The sequence below is a fragment of the Micromys minutus genome (genome assembly GCF_963924665.1).
Source record: "Micromys minutus genome assembly, chromosome: 32".
In the NCBI taxonomy this organism is placed as follows: Eukaryota; Metazoa; Chordata; class Mammalia; order Rodentia; family Muridae; genus Micromys; species Micromys minutus.
The window spans coordinates 20049749-20069451 of record NC_137967.1 but is presented as its reverse complement, the minus strand read 5'-3'; the positions used below and the strand labels follow the sequence as shown (position 1 = coordinate 20069451).

The 19703-nt window shown below is 54.2% G+C and overlaps 3 protein-coding genes across 4 annotated transcripts; all 3 read left to right on the top strand.

The window, feature by feature from the left end:
- Positions 1 to 438: 438 nt before the first annotated feature.
- NANOS2 (nanos C2HC-type zinc finger 2) lies at positions 439 to 849 on the top strand (the record flags this gene model as incomplete). Its single annotated transcript, XM_080909281.1, has 1 exon — positions 439 to 849. One exon carries the CDS (start codon positions 439 to 441, stop codon positions 847 to 849), a length of 411 nt encoding a protein of 136 aa, XP_080765407.1.
- A 3362-nt stretch (positions 850 to 4211) lies between these two features.
- Positions 4212 to 13955, top strand: MYPOP (Myb related transcription factor, partner of profilin). 2 transcript variants are annotated; one of them, XM_080908779.1, is made up of 3 exons: positions 4212 to 4278; positions 4753 to 5542; positions 12080 to 13955. In XM_080908779.1, exons 2-3 carry the CDS (start codon positions 5032 to 5034, stop codon positions 12781 to 12783), a joined length of 1215 nt encoding a protein of 404 aa, XP_080764905.1. In that variant the 5' UTR covers positions 4212 to 4278; positions 4753 to 5031; the 3' UTR covers positions 12784 to 13955. The 2 variants fall into 2 exon arrangements, with proteins under 2 accessions (XP_080764905.1, XP_080764906.1); XM_080908780.1 differs by having other exon boundaries at positions 4261 to 4278; positions 4792 to 5542.
- Positions 13956 to 15472: 1517 nt separating this feature from the next.
- On the top strand, positions 15473 to 18034 carry IRF2BP1 (interferon regulatory factor 2 binding protein 1). Its single transcript, XM_080909262.1, has one exon. It carries the CDS (start codon positions 15869 to 15871, stop codon positions 17621 to 17623), a length of 1755 nt encoding a protein of 584 aa, XP_080765388.1. The 5' UTR covers positions 15473 to 15868; the 3' UTR covers positions 17624 to 18034.
- The last annotated feature ends 1669 nt before the right edge of the window (positions 18035 to 19703 follow it).

The following is a 19703-nucleotide window of genomic DNA, read 5'->3' as shown; positions in this document are numbered from 1 at the left end:
GAACAAAAACAAAACAAAACAAAAAAATTAAGTCAAATCGTCGGTTCTGGATAATTAAAGGAGAGGAGAGAGGGGGAAGAGAGGGAAAGTCTGAGGGTGAGCAAGAGACACAGGCAAAGCCCTAAACTGTGTAGAAGGGAAACTGAGATCCATGGACTGGAAGGTCCCTCCCAAAAAACACACAGTGCCTTGGAGGAGGGGCGACCTGGGGAACAACCTGCTTCCAACCTTCCTGGGAGATTGGAGCCAGCCAAGAATCTTTGGCTGGAAGTGGGCCCTTTAAATCTAAGCTCCACCTTTGCTTAGAATGGTCTCTAGGAGAGTATTTATAAGGGGGTGTGCCTCCTCTCAGCTCCACAACACTGCTGCTCCTGCCCTCTGACCTCACAGCCCTGTCCCCCAGTCCTTCTCCAGTGCCCACAGCCACACATAAGTGTCATGGACCTACCGCCCTTTGACATGTGGAGAGACTACTTTAACCTGAGCCAGGTGGTGCTGGATATAATTCAGAGCCGGCAGCAGAGACTGGAGGATGACTTAGCTCATGAGCTTCACTCGGGGCCCCAGGGGAAGAGTGAGCAGGGCCTGGAGGTCTCCTCCGGAAGTCCGGATGCCATATGCAACTTCTGCAAGCACAACGGGGAGTCCCATCATGTGTACGCCTCGCACCAGCTGAAGACCCCTCAAGGGGTGGTGGTGTGTCCCATCCTGAGGCATTATGTGTGTCCTCTGTGTGAGGCCACCGGCGACCATGCTCACACTCTCAAGTACTGTCCCCTCAACAGCAGCCAGCAGTCTCTCTACCGCCGCAGTGGACGGAACTCGGCTGGTCGAAAAGTCAAGCGATGAGACCCCACGAGGTACCTATCTCCCACATCCCACACCCTCCTGCTTCTGACCCTAGTACCCTCTGCTACGCTCACCCAGCCCCCTGGAGCTCCCTGGATCCTGAAACTGTGTGTCTCAGACATTCCTGGTACTGAGAACCATTCTCCATGGACTGTGTCTTGGTGGCTTCTTTTGGATTATGAAGACCTGATGATGACACTAAGGTGGTCTCTTTGACTTTTCGGTTCCCCTATAAAGATCCCTTGGGATTTACCATCCTATAGAATCCCAGCCTGACAGGCCAGTCTTCGGAATCTGGGGGACAGTGCCAGAGACTGACCCTGATCGTCACTGCCAAGAGGTTGATGTTGGTACTGACTAGAAGACCATCCATCGTCCCCTTCTTCAGGGTCTGCAGACTCTAATTTCTCCATGGACCATTCAAGTTGAGCCCTCGGTTCCATGAACATGCTGCCCGTCGGAAATAAGAGGAGGGTCACAGGAACTAGAGGAGGGTTGGGACACTCTGGCTGCCAGACCTTTGTAACTTCACAGACTGCCTCGGGTGACCCACGGATCTGTCACTCCGTCATTGATGGATCCCTGCGCCCTGTGGGTGAGAGACGTATCTCTCTTCCACCCAAACAATATTGTTGAGTGTGTTAAGTCAGTGTTGTGTCCCATGGTGAGAAGAGTCTGAGACCTCATGGGAATGGTAGCTGCTTAGGTTTTAATTTTAGGGTCAGAGAAGAATGACAGTTGAGTTTTATACTGTTTAGGAAGTGGGCTTGGAAATGGTATGAGGGTGGAGAAGGGGGTGTCTGCTGCTGAATAAAGCGTTGTTGTTAGCCGTCTTTAAATTCAGTTAGCCAACTTAGTGGGTGGTGTCTTTGGGTGCTGGGAGAGAGACTCGAAAGAGGGAACTAAAAGAGGGGCAGGGCGGGGTCCAGAACTGCAGCCAGACCCACCTCATGTGTCTTCCAACATAGATTGTCTGACTGGAAACAGGTTCTCAAATAATTCTCAATCTATACGTAGACATTTTTTAATTAAAAAAAAGTATGGAAAGGCCAGTCCTTAGTGTATGACTTTAACCCTAGCATTTGGGAGGCAGAGAAAGGGGGATTTTTAAAAAAAGATTTATTATATATAAGCACACTGTAGCCATCTTCAGACACACCAGAAGAGGGCATCAGATCCCATTACCGATGGTTGTGAGCCATGATGTGGTTGCAGGGATTTGAACTCAGGACCTCTGGAAGAGCTGTCAGTGCTCTTAACCACTGAGCCAGCACTCTGGCCCCCAAAAGGGAGATCTTTTATCAGTTAGAGGCTAGCCTAGTTTTCAGCATTCCAGAGGCTACACAGAGAAACCCTGTCTTAAAAAAGAGGAAGGGGGGACTGGAGTGAGAGGGGAGTACAACATCCAGGCAGTAGTCAAATAATTCAAGGAAGTCAACTTCTTAACGTGTGGGTCCTGGGGACTGAACTCGGGTCTCAAGCTTAGTGGCAAGCCATTTCGCTAGTGCCTTGAGTCCTTCCTTTCTTCCCCTTTCTTTCCTGTTCACTGGCAATTGAACCTAGGGCTCTGTTCGCCCAGGGATTTCCCCTCCCATCTTATAAGACTAGAAATTTCTAGGTCTGAGTTCTGATAGACTTTTAAACATTGGACTCTTGATCACAAAACTGTGTTGGAAAAAAAGTATAACCCAGCATCGGGAAGTAGCCGCACCCCTGCCTTTAATCCCAGCAGTCCGGAGTCGGAAGCAGGTGGACCCAGCTGCGAGGTTCTCTTGCCCTCTTACGGCATCCAACGCAGCAGCACGCACGTGCACAGACATGAAACTAAAACCAAATCTTAGCTCGGAGGTGATGTGGCTGGCCTTTAGGCAATACCGGCACTCTTGAGGCAGGCCGATCTGCCTGAGTTCGGGGTCAGACTTGTCTACAGCGCTAGTTCCAGGACAGCCAAGGTTACAGAAAGAAACCTCGTATCTCAAAAAGAAAACCAACCAATCACACACACATATGTACACATATGCACACACACACACAGAATTTCTCTCCCTTTTATGTGTATGAGGTTTTGCCTGTATGTTTGCCCACCACGTCCATGCCTGGTGCCAGCAGAGGGCACCAATGCTGGACCTAAGAATGGTTATGAGCCCCGCGTTTGGGTAGAGATCCTAACTCTGTTGTTCCCGGGAGAGATCTTAACTGCTGAGCCATCTCTCCAGCCCGTCCTCTCTGCCTCGGGTCTTAATACAAATGTCTCCTTTTCCTTAAGTGTGATGTCGGCACATACCTTGCCGCCTTTGTGCCAGCCTCGCTGGAGGCTGCAGCGATATTATTGCTACAGGTTCAGTGCCAATCTGGGATACTTAGTGAGATGCCCCCAGAAACTTTTGAAAGTGAGCACGATTCGCCTTTTATATAGATGGCACTTTGATGTTTGTGGGTGCTCATATGTAACTGTCGGATAGATCGATGAAGCGCCATTTACCCAAATGACCTTGAAACTGCCCACTCTGAAATTTTCAGGCACTGAAATTTTTCACAGGGCTGAACTCAATCACCCAGCCATCGGACCATCCAGTTCATTCAAGCGGTGCTCTCGATTCACTCCTGCTCTGCGCTTTTGATTAAAATGGGCCGTGGCCAGGATCGCCATCCCCACCGTTAAAGAAACTCCAGCCTTTGAACTCCCTCTCCGAGCCATGACGTCAAATTGTGGACAGGGGGCCTCCCAGGCACCATTGGGAGGTTGCTGGGTTGCTATGGTTACCGCCTCTGCATGGGCGGGGAATAGCTCCATGGTGCCCGCCTCAATCCGTAGGAGGCAGTTCCCGAGTGATCCTGCGTAGAGGAGAGATTGGGCGTGGGCAAGGTGGTTTCCTAACGCCCCCCCCATCCCCACCCACGCAGTTGTCATGGAAATGAAGCTCTTCTCCCCTTTCTCAAAATAAAAGACTTCGCTTAGCGGGAAGAGTAGGCTAGAGGACTACCCAAAAGGAAAAAGTCCACTCGGTCCTAGCGCTCTCTCCAGCATCTCTCCTCTGCTGCGCCCGCACTGGGATTTAGTCCTGGGTACCATCGCGGGCAAGTTGTCAGAGACACGCATGCGCGCTGTAGATGTGCACATGCGCAATTGGGCACGAGAGGCCAGGGAACCTAGTTCAGCGCCAAGTGTGCGGCTGCGCAGCTCTGTCCTTCTGGTAAAGCAAGACAACGGGCGGTTCTGCGCTTGCGCCGTGTTGAGAGGCAAGGCTTCGAGAACGCAGTTCTAGCTGTCAGGGTGTCCGGAGACCGCTTTCACCCGGCGCGCATGCGCTTTGGCTCTCGGGGCTACTGGGGGCGGGGCCCAGAGGGGGAGGGAGAGGTGGGGGGGAGGGAAGAGGCCGCAGAAGCCGAAGCCCTGACCCACCGCAGGAAGGGGCTGCGGCGGCGCTGGTGAGTGACCCGCGGCCCAACTGGGGTCCCCATCCTCTGTGCTCTATCACTCTTCCTGGAGTCCCCAAAAGCCCGGGGGTCCCCCTCTCATCTTGGGACCCCCGTTATCTCCACAACTCCCCTTCATTCCCGGCAATCCCAGCACTCCCATAATCTCTGCGGACTTTCAGCTTTAATATTTTGCCGTCTTAATTAGAGGGTTCCATTTCACCGTTATTCCTGGACATCCTCCCTCAGGGACCCTAGAACAGAAACCCACTGCCCTGAGAGCCCCCGGCGCTCCCCTCTGATTTGGATGCCCCGTCTGCTGCATTGCCCGGTTGGCATCACTTCCCAGCATCATGCATGTTCGACCCCATGGGTATCCCCGACACTCTTTCCCTGTCCTGTTCTACTGCGCCCCCGTTCTCCTCTAACTCCTGCGGTGGCACCCTTTTCCCTTCCACTTTTGCTCATTTCCCTCCATCCTTCCAGACCGTCCGTCCTCCCAGTACCCATCAACTCCTCTGCTAGGCACTCATCGGCCGCGTGAAGCACAAGATGAGCACTGGGCGGGTGTCACCTACGAGGAAGCACCTCTGATTGCACTCAGCACCTCGCCGCTCCCATCACCACTCTTGCACAGGAGACCAGAGGAGCCCGTGTCGGGGCGACACGGGGACACCGAGCCCCCGCCAGCGCTGTTCGCCCTTTGCCCGCAGAGCCGGCGCCCCCCATGCGCCAGGCAGCCGATCGGTGGCGTCTGGGGGCGCCATGGCCTCGGCGACCGCGGCGGCGGCGCCGGGCGAAGCGGAGGAGACCACCCGGCTCCGCAAGCCGCGCTTCTCCTTCGAGGAGAACCAGATCCTGATCCGGGAGGTGCGCGCCCACTACCCTCAGCTCTACGGAGCGCAGAGCCGTCGGGTGAGTGTGGCCGAGCGGCGGCGAGTGTGGGACAGCATCGCCACCAAGATCAACGGCATCACCAGCTGGAAGCGCACCGGCCAGGAGGTTCAGAAGCGTTGGAACGACTTCAAGCGCCGCACCAAGGAGAAGCTGGCTCGCGTGCCGCATTCCACGCAGGGCGCGGGGCCCGCCGCCGAGGACGCCTTCTCCGCGGAGGAGGAGACTATTTTCGCCATCCTGGGGCCGGGTGTGGCGGGGCCCGGGGCTGGCGCTGGGGCTGAGGAGTCCCCGGCAGCCGCCTCTTCACAGCCTCAGGCTTCAACCGCTAGTACACAACGGTATGTGTTGTCAGAGGACCGCAGGCCGGATCGACGGGCAGGTGAGTCCCAAAGCCAGCTTCTTTAACAACTGCAAACATTCCTGAAGCCTAGCGTGTGCAGTTCACGCCCAGATCTGTCAGACGTGTTCACCACATACTAAAAACCTGTCCGTCCCATTATAGAGCTAGGGCTTTAAGGACAGAGAAAGGAACCGACTTAGATTTGACCGCAAAGGGCCTCTGCTTGGGAGTCGAAAACAGAAGAAATGAGAGTTCAAGGCTTAGCCTGTGCTCCAGGAGGCTTGGCTTTAAAAAAAGGGTGAGGAAGGACCGTCTGGGGATGCCCTGTTGGTAGAGAGCTTTCTCAGTTTTCAGGGGTTCCAGGGTCAGATTCTGACTGCATAGACCCACTGAGATCCTGCCTCCCAAAAATAATGTAAAAGACAAATGGAAATGGATTGTCTCTGGTGGTTCAAAAGCTACCTGGTAACCATCAGAAGGAGGCATGGCACTAGTCCTGCGAGACCTGGCTCCGGATCCAGAGCTGAAATGTTAGCATTAGCCAGGCCGGATGGATTTCAGTGGGTGGGACTGGTGTTTCCTCCCAGCAACTGTGGAGGGCTGAAGTTGGAGAATCTAGGAGCTCAGTGCCTGCCTCGAGTAACAGTGTGAGTTCAGTACTGGTGTGAGAGTCTTCTGGAGGCCCCTGCAGCAAAGGGATGGAGAAAGGGCGGGTTAGTGTTAGATCACTTGACCGGTTCGCCTGGGGCTCTAGAGTTTGTTCCAGTCCTGAAAGGAAGTGGGGAGAGAGCTGGCCTGTGGGGAGAGCTCTGTGAAGGCAGTGCCTAGAGGCAGAGGCCAGAATATTCCTATACGATCACTTCTGCTCCTGCTGAACAGAGATGAGAAGTGGGTTTCCCCCTCCAAGATTCTGGGAACACAGTGAAGCGGGCAGATTGCTCACTGCAGCCTCAGCAAGGCTAACCTGAGCACACTGCTCTGCCCCGGTAAACTGTGGCTAAGAGAAGCCCTGACTTCCTCAAGGTCATTCCTGCAGAGCTGCTGTGGAGACATCCCTGTTTAGCCTTCACTCTGGATTTCTAACGTACCCTAGGCTGGCTTTGAACTCACTGTGGAGTTGAGGGTGACCTTGAATGTATAATCCTCCTGCCTCCATCTCCTTAGTGTTGGGATTACAAGAGTGTTCTACCATGTCATGTCGGGTTTATACAGCACTGGGGATAGAACCCAGAGCTTCCTGTATGCTAGGCAATACTCTTATCCACTGAGGCACAGCCTCTGGGATATTTCTTCCCTTCAGATGCCTGCCCTCTGCTGACACAAGTCAGGGCTTGACAGAGTTCTCTGGTGGAGAAAAGGTGAACTTGGGGCCTGAGGGAACCATGTGGAGAGGGCTGGCTTCCAAAGGGGATGGTGTCAGAGCTGACACGGAATGGAGAAGGAAGGCTTGGAGAGTTGTCCTGAGGGGAGGGAAGACATGTGCAGCAGCCTGGAGGCAGGAGACTCAAGGAAGCATGGGGGAGGTTGGATTGGAACCAAAAGGTCACAAGGAAGACTTTTAAAATTTCTTTTAATCGTAGAGGCGATCAGAGGGATCAGCAGTTCATGGGTGTGGGGTGATCGATCTGCTTAGGTGAAGAGCTTAAAGTACATGAGCCTTGTGTGGTGATACATGCCACTATCGAGGTAGAGGCAAGAGGATCAGGATATCTCTGGCAGCCTGGGCTATGTGAGCGCCAGTGCCAAAAACCAGGGTGCATGGAGAAGAAAGACGTGCTCTGGGGAGGCACGGGGGGGGGGGGGCATGATCCTACTAAGTAGCTCTCTTTTTACTGTCTGAAGTTTGTACGTGTGTGTGTGTGTGTGTGTGTGTGTGTGTGTGTGAGCGCACGAGAGTGCATGTACCTGGGGAATCATAGGAAAAGTTTCAGAAGTCTCTCCGACATGGGTTCCCAGGATCGAAGTCAGTTTGTCAGGTTTACACAGCAAGCATCTGGGACTCAGAAAGGTTCGTTTCCTACCTGAAGCCACACAGCAAGCAAACAGGGAGATGTTGAAACAGAATATTGTGCCCAACTTCTAGTTGACTCGCACTTGCTCCCCATTAACTGGACGGTTAATGGGGAGGACAGAGTGTATGTAGTCAAAGGTTAGCTTGGAATCAGACAGGAGGCATGTAGGAGCCAGGAAACTGCCAGAAGCCCAGCCTATATGCTCAATTTGAATCACACATCTTTCTGTGAAACCAGGGCAATGATAAGTTTGTTACATGTTCATGTGTTGTGTGCATGTATGCATGCTGGTAGACCAAAATTGCTGTCCAGAGTTGCTGGGAGCTGCTCTTGGTCTTTTGAAGCAGGGCCATTCAATCAAACCCAGAGCTCACTGGTTGGGCTCCACCCACTAGTCAGCTAGCCACCGGGATTTCCCTGTCTCTGCCTTCCAAGGCTGGAATCACAGGCTTGCTGCCATGCTTCAGCTCTGGTCCTCCTATTTCCCTTGAAGCAACACCTGAACTCCAAGCTTCCTTACTTAGAAGTTGTTATGGACTGTTTTTAATGTTTATTGAGTCCTCTTCCTGGGGTGGATACTGAGAGACACTGGAGAACAAGACAAATTCCTTCCCCTTAGGGAGCTGATATAGCTGAGGGTTACATGCCCCATACAGTCAACACACTATACATCATGCCATATAGATAATACCTGTTGACAAGAGAAACCATACCTATAGAGAGGCACCAGGTAATGGCGGCTCACTGAAATCCCAGTGCTCAGGAGGCTGAGGAAGAAGCTCTTGAGCTTGAGGCTAATCTGGGATGCATAGAGAAACCCTGTGCCCCAAATAGCTAGGAGTGTTTTGTTTTTTATAAAGAGGATAAGCAGGGAAGGCTTCCTGGAGGTGGTGAGTTCAAGCAGCAACTTAAATTCAGATGTTGAGACTAGTTGGTTATATGGGGGAAGAGTGTGGCAGTTAGAGAAAACCCACACAGTAAAGCCCTGAGGCAAGGGTATTCTTAACCACAAAGACTCTCTATGTAGACCAGGCTGGCCTTGAACTTGCAGAGATCCGCTGCCTCTGCCACTTGAGTGCCCGGATTAAAAGCCTGTACCACAGCACACAGCCTACCTGACCACTTAATTCTGCATTAAACTTACAAAACGAAGTTGCTATAGTCAAAGGAGAGGAGCAGCTGAGCAGCCGTGAGCAGCTGGCTGGCGTCTTTGCTGGCACCAGGAACAGAACTAAGGACCACTTAGTTCTGACATAACCTTTAAAGAACATGACAGCCACGCGTGGTGGCACACGTCCATAGTTCCAACACTCGGGACGCAGACAGAAGGGACTCAGTCCAAGTCTAAGGCCAGCTGTTCTGCAGCCAGAGCTACACAGTAGACCCCTGTCTCCATAACACAAAAGATACCCCCCAAAAAAAGCTAGGTGTAGCAATAAATACCTTTAAACTTGATACTTGGGAGACAGAAACAGGAGGATCTGAGTTCAAGGCCAGCTTGGTTTACAGAGAGAGTTCCAAGACAGCCCAGGTTACACAGAAACTCTGTCTTCAGCAAGAACAAACCCTCAAAATGGAGGGGGGGAAAAAACACCTGTGATGTAGCTCAGTGGGTAAAGGTGCTTGCCACCAAGCCTGATGACTTGAGTTCATTCCTGGGACTGACATAATGGACAGAGAAACAAGATGTCCCGTGACCACTACATGCACAACATAGTATGTGTGTCTGAACTCCCGCAAATACAAATGAATAATTTTTAAATGAAAAATGTAACCCAAAAAAAAAAAAGGAAAAACCACCTTGGCCAATAGCTCAGTGGCCCCTGCCTAGAATCCCCCAGTGAGGGGCTGGGGGCGTGGCTTAGGTAGAGAGCCTGCCTAGAATCCCTCAGTGAGGGGCTGGGGGCGTGGCTCAGTGGGAGAGCCCCTGCCTAGAATCCCCCAATGAGGGGCTGGGGGCGTGGCTTAGGTAGAAAGCCTGCCTAGGTATAGACCTGGAGTTCCATCCCTGGCCTGGGCAAACTGCAATGACCACAATGAGTTTTTAGCTGGTAGAGCTCACCTAGAAGACAGACAACAAACATGGACGGCATGCCCAGGAGAAATGAGTTCTCAGAGAAACTACTTGGGGTTGAAGGCAGAGCCAAGAAAAGGACTGCAACCAAGAAATCTTCCTAGAGGAGGAGGAAGCACTATATAGCCCCTAGGCATGGAGGACAGAACACTGGCTGTCTTATAGCCCTAGGCAGTCACTAATGTGCTGTCTGCCTCTACAGAGCATCCTGTTCAAGTGATACCTTGTGCAAGTGAAAGCAGACAGCACACCATCACGTCACAGTGACTTCCTGGAGTTTTGATGTAACCATACAGAGTTGATGTGGGGGAAGGGACTGAGTGTGTAGTGGATGAAGCAAAGGAATGGGAGGCCTCTAGACTGGGTGTTGGATTTAATTGGGTTTGTGGAATGGCATCTGTAGAGTGTCTAAGATTTACTTATTACTTAATATGTGACTACTATGTAGCTGTCTTCAGACACACCAGAAGAGGGCGATCCCATTACAGATGGTTGTGAGCCACCATGTAGTTGCTGGGATTTGAACTCAGGACCTCTGGAAGAGCAGTCAGTGCTCCTAACCACTGAGCCATCTCTCCAGTCCTGGATAGTTTCTTAAGGAAGAAAAAGGAGCCAGATGTGGAGGTGCAGGGCTGTGGTCTCAGCTACTAAGGAGGCTGAAGGAGCAGAGTTTGGAAGTTCAGGGCCAGCCTGGACAGTTCAGCAAATCTCCGTCTCAACAAGCAGGGGAACTGTTGAGATGGCCCAGCAGTTAAGAGCACGTACTGAGCCCAGCAGTTGTGGTACACACCTTTAATCCTAGCACCCAGGAGGAGGAGCTCTTTGAATTTGAGGCTCACCTGGCTTACAATGAGTGTCCAAGGCAGTTAGGGCTCTAGTATACAGAGAAACCCTGTCTCAAAACAATAACAAAAAAGTAAATTAAATCTGGGGCCGGAGAGAGAGCTTGGTTGGTAATATGCTGGCCACAGGACTGAAGGACACCGAGGGAGTGGGGACAGGAAGCCCCTCGGACATGCTGGAGAGACAGCCAAAACTAAGGTGGGACAGCTCACATACACATGCACGTACCTACATTCCCTATACATTGCATACACAGGCACGCACACAATACTACTCAGAAAACGGTATGCTTAATGGTAGAAGTGCTTATGATAGAAGACCTACAAAACCTGAATGAATCGCTGCTCCAACTCCAGGACCGGAAAAGAATGGGGGATGGTGGAGTTATTTTAGCCCTAGCAACTAGAAGATGGAGTTGCTACCTTCTGAGACGGTGGAAGTGAGGGGTGGCCGGTCAGGAACTCAGTTCAGCAGTGAGTCTGAGGTGTCCAGGCTGTGAGCGCTGCCCTCTAGAGATACCGGAGAGCCTCAAACTTGGAAGAGAGGCTCAACTCACGCAAAACACAGTCCTCTCTGCAGACACTTTAGATCCAGGAGTGTGATTGTCTCTGGGCTAATCCTGCCGTCCCGGCTGGAAAGAGCTTTCAAGAGTTAGGACCGGTGTGCCAGCCTCTCTGCCTCTCCGTGAACTCCGGGAGATGAGCGGGGAGTGAGTGTGCAGATGTTTCAGAGCGTCATGGAGCCCACAAAGCCTCTTGTTGCCGTGGGGTCAGTAAGACGTGTAAGGATTTTGTCTACTAAAGCTGGCCAGCTCAGTAGGTAGAGCCTAAGACTCTTAATCTCAGGGTCGTGGGTCCACGTCGGGCGCCATTCATAACCATGAGGGCTTTCGATGCCGGCCCCAGCTCTGAATGCTGACACAGACTTATGTTTATTTACAATAGTATTAGGCCTTAGCTTACTCTCGTTCCCAACTGGGTCTTACAACCTCCATTCTGCCCCGTGTCTTGTTACCTGGCAGTCTCACAGCCTGGCACTGCTGCTTCCTCTGTGTCTGGCTGGCAGATTCTCCCACGCTTGACTTTTTTTTTCCCAGAATTCCTGTCTCTGCCAGATGTCCCGCCTATTCTCCCCTCCTTTGCTATAGGCCGCCAGTTTTTTTTTTTTTCTTAAACCAATAGGAAGGTGAGAGGGAGTGCTTACCAAATATGATCCTGGTGCTGGGCCACTAGAATAACAGTAGGGGAGTCCGCCTGGTACGGAGTTCATCGTATGAAATAACACAAGGCCAGTCTTCACAACAGCGCACAAAAGGATCACCCCAACAAGGTTTCATGCATCTGCGTTCAAAGATGGGCATTTTCTGACATGTAACTTTGGTGGTATTACTAGTGTGTTCTTTTTTGAGATACGGTGTCGCTCTGTGGCCTAGGTTGGCCTCCAGTTCCAAGCATTCCTCCGGAATACTCCGGCACTTAGGAAGCCGGAGCAGGAGAATCTGGAGTCGCAGGCTAACCTGTACCAGCCAGAGAGACCCTGTTCCGTTGAAGGAAGGGACTGAGAGATTGCCCTGGGGATAAGAAGCCAAAGCAGGAAATGAAGCTTCGAAGGCTCGCGGTGACTTATCCAAGGTCTCTCTCCTTACAGATACACCAGCCCAGAGCAAGGGAGGCTCCAGCAGCCCAGAGTCCTGGGCCCGGCCCTCTTGCAATCCCCAGGAAGCCAAGGAGCGTGAGTCTCCGTCCCCTGCAGCCATGCAGCCTGTCCAGCTGCCCCGCCTGGCCTTGTCTCCACCGCTCCCTGCCCCTCCACCGCTCCCTGCCCCTCCACCGCTCCCTGCCCCTCCACCGCCACCCACGGCGCTGGCCCAAGTGGCACCCTCATCTCCTAGCCCAACTCCTCCTCGGCCCACCTCAGCCCCAGAACAGTCTCTGGACTTCCTGCGGGCTCAGCAGGAGACTGCCAATGCTATCAGGGAGCTGGCTGGCACCCTTCGGCAGGGACTGGCCAAACTGAGCGAGGCTCTCAGCGCCCTGTTACCCCTTCTGCCGGGAACCCCAGCTGACCCGCTGCCCCCGCCCCCGCCGCCACCTCCGCCACCACCTCCCAAGCCAGTCCTGCCACCACCTGCCCCCAAGGTGGAGCTTGTCCCGGAGCCTGTGTCTGTGGTAGCTGCTGTTGTGGATGGAGCTGTAGTAGCAGCTAGGGGAGTGATCATCTCCCCTAGGAGCGAGGAAGGGGTGCCCAAACCACTCCCAGCCCCACCACTCCCCCTCCACGACTCGCCCCCACACAAAAGGAGGAAAGGTTTCCCTACCCGAAAGAGGCGGGGCCGCTGGAAGTCTCCGTGAAATCTGCCCCTGTCCACGCTCCTGCCTGCAACCCCTCTCCCTGCTTTGCGCAGTCGAGGAGGAAGATGCTCTTTGCCTATCCCAGCTGCACCCTGGCTTCCTGCTCTAGGGGAGTGAGCACCTCACTTCCTGTGCTAGTTAGTGCCTGATTCTCTGGGTGAGTCCCCGGATGGACTCCCTCGGCCCCTTTCTCTGGTCCAGTGTGTCCGCCTGACTGCCTCCTGTAACCCCATCTTCTAAGCCATCGATTTTATGTTACTATATTGCCCTCCGTGGGGTGGGAGAGGGACGTCCTGGCTCTGCGACATGCCCCTTTGCCTAATAGTTACTGTTCATGACTTGAAGAGAGGCAACATGTGGGGGACCTCCCCGCTCCCCCAGCCCAGACTTCTTCGGAAGGGTTGGAAGTTGCTAGACAAATCAGAATGTAGAAGGCGGAGGACTCGAAGGAGGAGGAGGCAGAATTCTGACTGGGGAGGTATAGGTTGGGTCCCTCTGCCTCCCATTGCTGAGAGGTGTGTCTGACCTCCGGAGCTCAGCCCCTCCGCCCCCTTTTCTCTTCAGTGCTGACAAAATGTCAATAAACTTATTTTCATACAATTAACTTGAGGCTCTGAGACAGGCCTTCGGAGTCCAGCACTTAGGACTGCTCTACCCCTCCCCAGGTAGGCCACACCCTCCCAGGGGACACGCCTCCCGAACCGAGGCAGGTGGTTATCCCTCTAAAAGCCTTAACTGTGGTGCAGAAGTACACGCTACTTCTTCAGCAGCCTGAACCCAGTTTTTGTTCTTAAGTCTCCAAAGAACCTTACAAACCAAATTTAATTAAGAGTTTATCTAGTCTGTTAAGAGAGCAGTTCAATAAAGCAACTCGATTGGTTAACTCGGGCAAGGACAGACGGCTGCCTGAGGGTCAGACTCAAGGAGTGTACAGAAGAAATAGACTTTTACAGTTTAAAGACCTTTAGCAAGAGATTGTGGCTCACATTTGGAATTCCAGCACTAGGGAGACTTGCTCTGAGTTCAAGGCTAGCCTGTGCTTCAGAGACCCGTCTTTAGAAAATAAAATAAAATATAAATCCAGGCATGGTTAATGTATTTTTGAAATCTCAGCCCTCCCCCACCCCCGGATTGAGGAAGGAGGATCCAGAGCCTCAGGCCAGCCAGCATGAGACACCTAGTAAGGCCCAGTTTCACAATAAAAAATACAGGCTGGTAGAGCATCTCGGAGACAGAGCACTTAGCATAAGGCCCTGGATTCCATCCCAGCAGCGCAGCGCGTATAAGCGAGAGAAAGTAAATAAACAGTAGTACACGAAACCAACGGTTGTGAACATAGCATCTCCCAGGAAACGACAAAAATAGACAATTTGTTTAAGGGCGAAGTGTTAAAATAGTAATGCAGGTGGTAGGTAAAACCGTAACGCTGAAATAGAAAGCCAGGGCTGCTGTGACTACTCTGGGGTGGGGGTGAGAAAATCGCCAAGCCTCCACTAAGTGGAAACCTGGAAGAATGCAAACAGACAAGACATTCAGAAAAAGTTTTTTTGAGAACACCAGCAGGACCCAAGCCGAGTGAGGGGAAAGGGCTGATGTGAGCTAGGACCTGGAAACATACATCACAAAAAAAAAAAAAAGTGGAAGAGAAAACATGGGGTGCCCAGAGCCGGATTGGGCCCACCAGGCCATTAAACACTTGGAGGTTTGGCGTTGCCCTTCCCAGCAATCTCCTCTTGGCTCCTTCATTCCAAATCTAAGTAATAAGAGCTCCCAACCCCTAGCGAGGTGGGGGGGGGGGTGGTGGCGAAATTCCCTGCTGGGGGGGCAAGAATCGGGAAGGCCTCCCCTAAGCTTCCAGCAGAGGAAGTACGTCAGTGCGTCCATCTCGCAGAGCATTTTGGGAACTGTAGTGAAATTGGGGGGTGTACTGAGAAGCCGACTGTGTAACCCTTTAGATACCAGGTAGAGCAGAATTGGCTCAGTGAACATTCTCTAACAGATGAGGAAACTAAGGCAGGCGCCTGGCTCGGAAGCCTACAGTCTTCTTCTCACCCTCTAGTCTGCGGGGCGCCCTTGAGGCTAGTACCCAAGACACTAGGGGTAAGACAAAGTAGACACCAGGCTCCTAGAGAGTTGCCTGAAACCGTCCAATCAGAGCCTCTCCGCCCTATCCCAAAAAGCTGCTGCCTTCCGAACTCGTAATTGGCCCTTCTTGAAGGGGCGGGATTCTAAGAGAGGGCAAGACTCTTTTCTAAAACTGCTCAGCAAATCAGAGTAGGAACTGCTTTCCGGGTTCTGGGTATTGTCTTGGGCCTGTAAACCCACCAAGGAGGGTAAAGCAAGGAGTTTGCAGCAAGTTTGAGGCCAGCCTAAGCTACATACACTAGCCTTCTAGGCCAGCCTGAGCTAAAGAATAAACCTAAGTCTCAAAAAAAGAAGGGAGTGAAATTGCATGCCCGGCAACTTGTCCACGCCGAGCATTTATGAAACCATTACCCATTTCCTGGATCCTGTGCGCGAACCCCGGCTTCTTGGCGAGGCACAATGAGAACTAAGCGCACAGAGACCAGCGCGCGCCCTCTTTTCCCGCCACTGCTTTCTGCCCAGTCCCCTTTAAGAAGCAGCCCCGACGGGACTACGTTTCCCAGAAGGCTTTGCCCGCGCGTTATGTAACTTTCCCTGCGAAGCGGCCTCTGGGGCAGAAGAAGGCGGTGGAGGCGACGGCGGCCGTTGTAGCGGCGTCGGCGGCGGCGCGAGCGAAGCGGCGGGAGCCTGGGGCGGCGGCGCCCGAGGGCCATCCAGGAGCTGGAGCTGTGCATCTCGGCTCAGGAAGCGGACCGGACGGGGGCGCCGACGTGCGTGCTCGTGGCTTGCCTTTTCCACCGGAGGCGGGAGTGAGAGGAAAAAAAAAAAAAAAAAGGCTGAGGGCCCAGGGGGCGGGGAAGGGGGGCCGGGCCTGAATCCGGCGGGGAGGCCGAGCCCGAGGCCGGAGTGAGCTGCTCGCGCGCCCGTCCCCGGGCCCGGCGGAGCGGACGTGGGCTGCGGGGGCACCGCGGGGGCACCTGGCGGCGCTCCGGGGGGCGCCATGGCGTCCGTGCAAGCGTCCCGCCGCCAGTGGTGCTACCTGTGCGACCTGCCCAAGATGCCATGGGCCATGGTGTGGGACTTCAGCGAGGCCGTGTGCCGTGGGTGCGTGAATTTCGAGGGCGCGGACCGCATCGAGCTGCTCATCGACGCCGCCCGCCAGCTCAAGCGCAGCCACGTGCTCCCCGAGGGCCGCTCGCCCGGACCCCCTGCTCTCAAGCACCCGACCTCCAAGGACCTGGCCTCCACGGGCTCCCAGGGCTCCCAGTTGCCACCCCCGCAGGCCCAGGCTCAGCCATCGGGGACCGGAGGTAGCGTCTCCGGCCCGGACCGCTATGACAGGGCTACTTCATCCAGCCGCCTGGCGCTGCCTTCGCCGGCTTTGGAGTACACCCTGGGGTCCCGCTTAGCCAACGGGCTGGGCCGCGAGGAGGCCGTGGCGGAAGGGGCACGCCGGGCTTTGCTTGGCTCCATCCCCAGCTTGATGCCCCCCGGGCTGCTGGCAGCTGCAGTTTCTGGCCTCGGAGGCCGAGCTCTGACGCTGGCACCTGGCTTAAGCCCCGCTCGTCCACTTTTCGGCTCCGATTTCGAGAAGGAGAAGCAGCAGAGGAATGCGGACTGTTTGGCAGAACTGAACGAGGCCATGCGGGGCCGGGCGGAGGAGTGGCATGGGCGTCCCAAGGCTGTAAGGGAACAGCTACTGGCGCTGTCCGCCTGTGCTCCTTTCAATGTCCGATTCAAGAAGGACCACGGGCTGGTGGGACGGGTGTTCGCCTTTGATGCCACGGCCCGTCCTCCTGGCTATGAGTTCGAGCTGAAGCTCTTCACCGAATACCCCTGTGGTTCCGGCAATGTGTACGCGGGGGTCCTTGCAGTGGCTCGACAGATGTTTCATGATGCCCTTCGAGAGCCGGGAAAGGCCCTGGCCTCATCGGGCTTCAAGTACCTCGAATATGAACGCCGCCACGGCTCAGGGGAATGGCGCCAGTTGGGAGAGCTGCTTACGGATGGGGTCCGAAGCTTCCGAGAGCCTGCTCCTGCGGAGGCCCTGCCCCAGCAGTACCCAGAACCGACCCCTGCAGCTCTGTGTGGCCCACCGCCAAGAGCCCCATCTCGGAACCTGGCGCCCACGCCACGCCGTCGCAAGGCATCCCCTGAACCGGAGGGCGAGACAGCTGGGAAGATGACCACGGAGGAGCAGCAACAGCGACACTGGGTAGCACCAGGTGGTCCATACTCTACAGAGACTCCTGGCGTGCCCTCACCTATTGCTGCCCTTAAGAATGTGGCTGAGGCTCTGGGCCACTCACCCAAGGACCCTGGTGGGGGTGGAGGCTCTGTCCGCGCAGGGGGTGCTAGCCCTGCCGCTTCCTCCACGACCCAGCCACCAACCCAGCATCGTTTGGTGTCTCGAAATGGAGAGGCAGAAGTCAGTCCCACAGCCGGGGCTGAAGCTGTCAGCGGGGGTGGTAGCGGCACAGGGGCGACCCCTGGAGCCCCCTTGTGCTGTACCCTGTGCAGAGAAAGGCTGGAAGACACCCACTTCGTGCAGTGTCCCTCGGTTCCCGGACACAAGTTCTGCTTTCCTTGCTCCCGAGAGTTCATCAAGGCACAGGGCCCAGCTGGAGAGGTGTACTGCCCCAGTGGAGACAAATGTCCCCTGGTGGGTTCCTCTGTCCCCTGGGCCTTCATGCAGGGTGAGATCGCTACTATCCTTGCTGGTGACATCAAGGTCAAGAAAGAAAGGGACCCCTAGGCTGCCACTGCCATCAGGCTACTTTCCCCTCCCCCCTAACCATCCACCGCAACCGCGGATAAATTATTCCCTACCCCACCCAACCCAATACCACCCTAACCTATGTATATACCCTTTCCCTCTGCCCAGATGGGTCCCCTGGGGTAGATTCATTGTGGGTGGGGGGAGAGAGCTTGTGGCTCCTGTCAGAGCGGGTGTTTGGAGTTCCTGGGCCCCTCCAATTTCTTTCTCCTTTCTTGGCTTGGCTTTCCTGCTGTTGGTAGTTGGGGGAGAGGTACTCTGCTTGTCCTTGAGAAGGAACCTCCTGAGAACTCGCTCTTTATAAACGAAGCAAAAGCATTTTATTGTCCCCCTCTTTTACCCTTTTCCTCCTTCAATAAACTGAGAGATGGGTTGGTTTTTTTTTCCCTCTTCTTGGTCCCTTTAGTTTTATGAGATGCTGCGCCCCCTTTGGGATTGGACTTGTCCTGCGAGAGGGCTTCTGCGTTGTGACCACTAGGTGGCGCCTTTTGTCCAGTGGGCGGCTGTTTGTAGTGTACATTTGCTGTGCTCTGATTAAAAGGTGTAGTCGAGGCGGCTTTGCAGACGGTGGTGCTGAGATTCTGACAGGGTTCGGCTCCTGAACGGCGACCACAAACTGAGAAATAGGTTTTCGTTGTAGCTGGAACTCTGAATGTGGAGACTTCAGAGGAGGGAAAGGAAGTGGGTGGCTTTCTAGAAGTAGTTTACTTGAAGATAGTGTTTCTAGGGGCACTGTCCACGGAAAGGGTGAGTTTAACCTTTCTGGGTAGACGTATATGGAAGCAGGATGATGCCTTCTTGCTTCATGCAGTGCCCGAGAGATGGGCACACGTGAGAATCCTGAACGGGGCTCATGCCCTTCATCTGGGACAGTGGCTATTACTCTGGAACCTAGGAGCTAAGTAAAAAGCTTCCACCTGCCGCGGCCGCTTCTGATGTGTGTGCAGCCTTGTCCCGCACCTGTCCTGGGTGACTGATCATTAACCAGGATTTCCTGCTCGATGGCGTCATGGGGCGGGGTCTGGGGCCTAGGCAGGCTATGGCAAAACAGGGGTTAAGAGGAGGGGGGTGGCCCCAGGATCCACGTCCAGTCCTCACTTGAGACCCTGACATGGAGATCCTGGGAAGAATACTGAGGCCTTCGGGACAGTAAATGTTCAGTGAGGGGCCGGACACTCAGCTCTGTGACCCGAGGGTGTTCCTGATCCCCGGTGTCTCCGCCTGACCATGAGCCCTCATTACCAGTGTGCCCCTCATTCACCTGAAGACATGGCTACTATCTGCAGAACCCTGAGTAACATTTCCCTCACCCCAGTGGTAGGCACAAACATGCTCAGGCAACCCAAACCCGGTACTACCAGCCTAGCTCAGGGCAGGGCTGGGAAAAGGAGCCCTGATTAAATACACCAGGTGATAAACAGGAGCAGGGGTGCTGCTGGATAACCTTCCTCCTTCAGAAGTCTCCCTGTTGATCCAGGGCTGCAGACCCAGGCACCCTCTCTCACCCTCCCCAAATCCTCAGGGATAGAGGCCTTGTCACACCTGGCCATGGTGCTCCAGGAAGGGCTCACAGCTGTGGAAGACACCTGGTCCTTTAAGAGCAGCTGGTGGGTGGGGGTGGGGGGGCAGGGGAGTCACCCCCAGCCTGGCTGCTGTGTATTTTAGATAGGGGTTGGGTTAACTATTAACAGAACAGACAGTCTGACCTGTGTGGGTGTTGGGGGTGAGGGGGAGCTGGGTCAGTTCCCTTTCCCCAGTGCACAGGTGGGGTTAAGTGGAAGGATTTAGGGACCAGAGAGGAGGCAGAAAGACTAGGAAATATGCAGCAGAGATATCCTGGGAAACCACAGAAGTAGGGAGCTAGAGGCCAGTTGGTGAGGGCTGGGAGTGGGGCTCGGTGGTAGAACCAGTGAAGGTCTCTGGCAGAGGGTTTGCCTAAGGTCCACCAGTAAAGAGCTGTGGGTGTGGCTCAGCGGTGGAACCCCTGCCTAAGCATCCCCAACACCACAAAAGCTTTAAGATTTATGTCCATTGCTGTTTTATCTACATGTGTGTCTGT

Bases quoted from the DNA above. Each gene is read 5' to 3' on its own strand.
- IRF2BP1 (XM_080909262.1), top strand. From the start codon at position 15,869: ATGGCGTCCGTGCAAGCGTCCCGCCGCCAGTGGTGCTACCTGTGCGAC.
- MYPOP (XM_080908779.1), top strand. From the start codon at position 5,032: ATGGCCTCGGCGACCGCGGCGGCGGCGCCGGGCGAAGCGGAGGAGACC. The intron at 5,543-12,079 runs GTGAGTCCCAAA...CTCTCCTTACAG, and splicing joins CAGGCCGGATCGACGGGCAG to ATACACCAGCCCAGAGCAAG.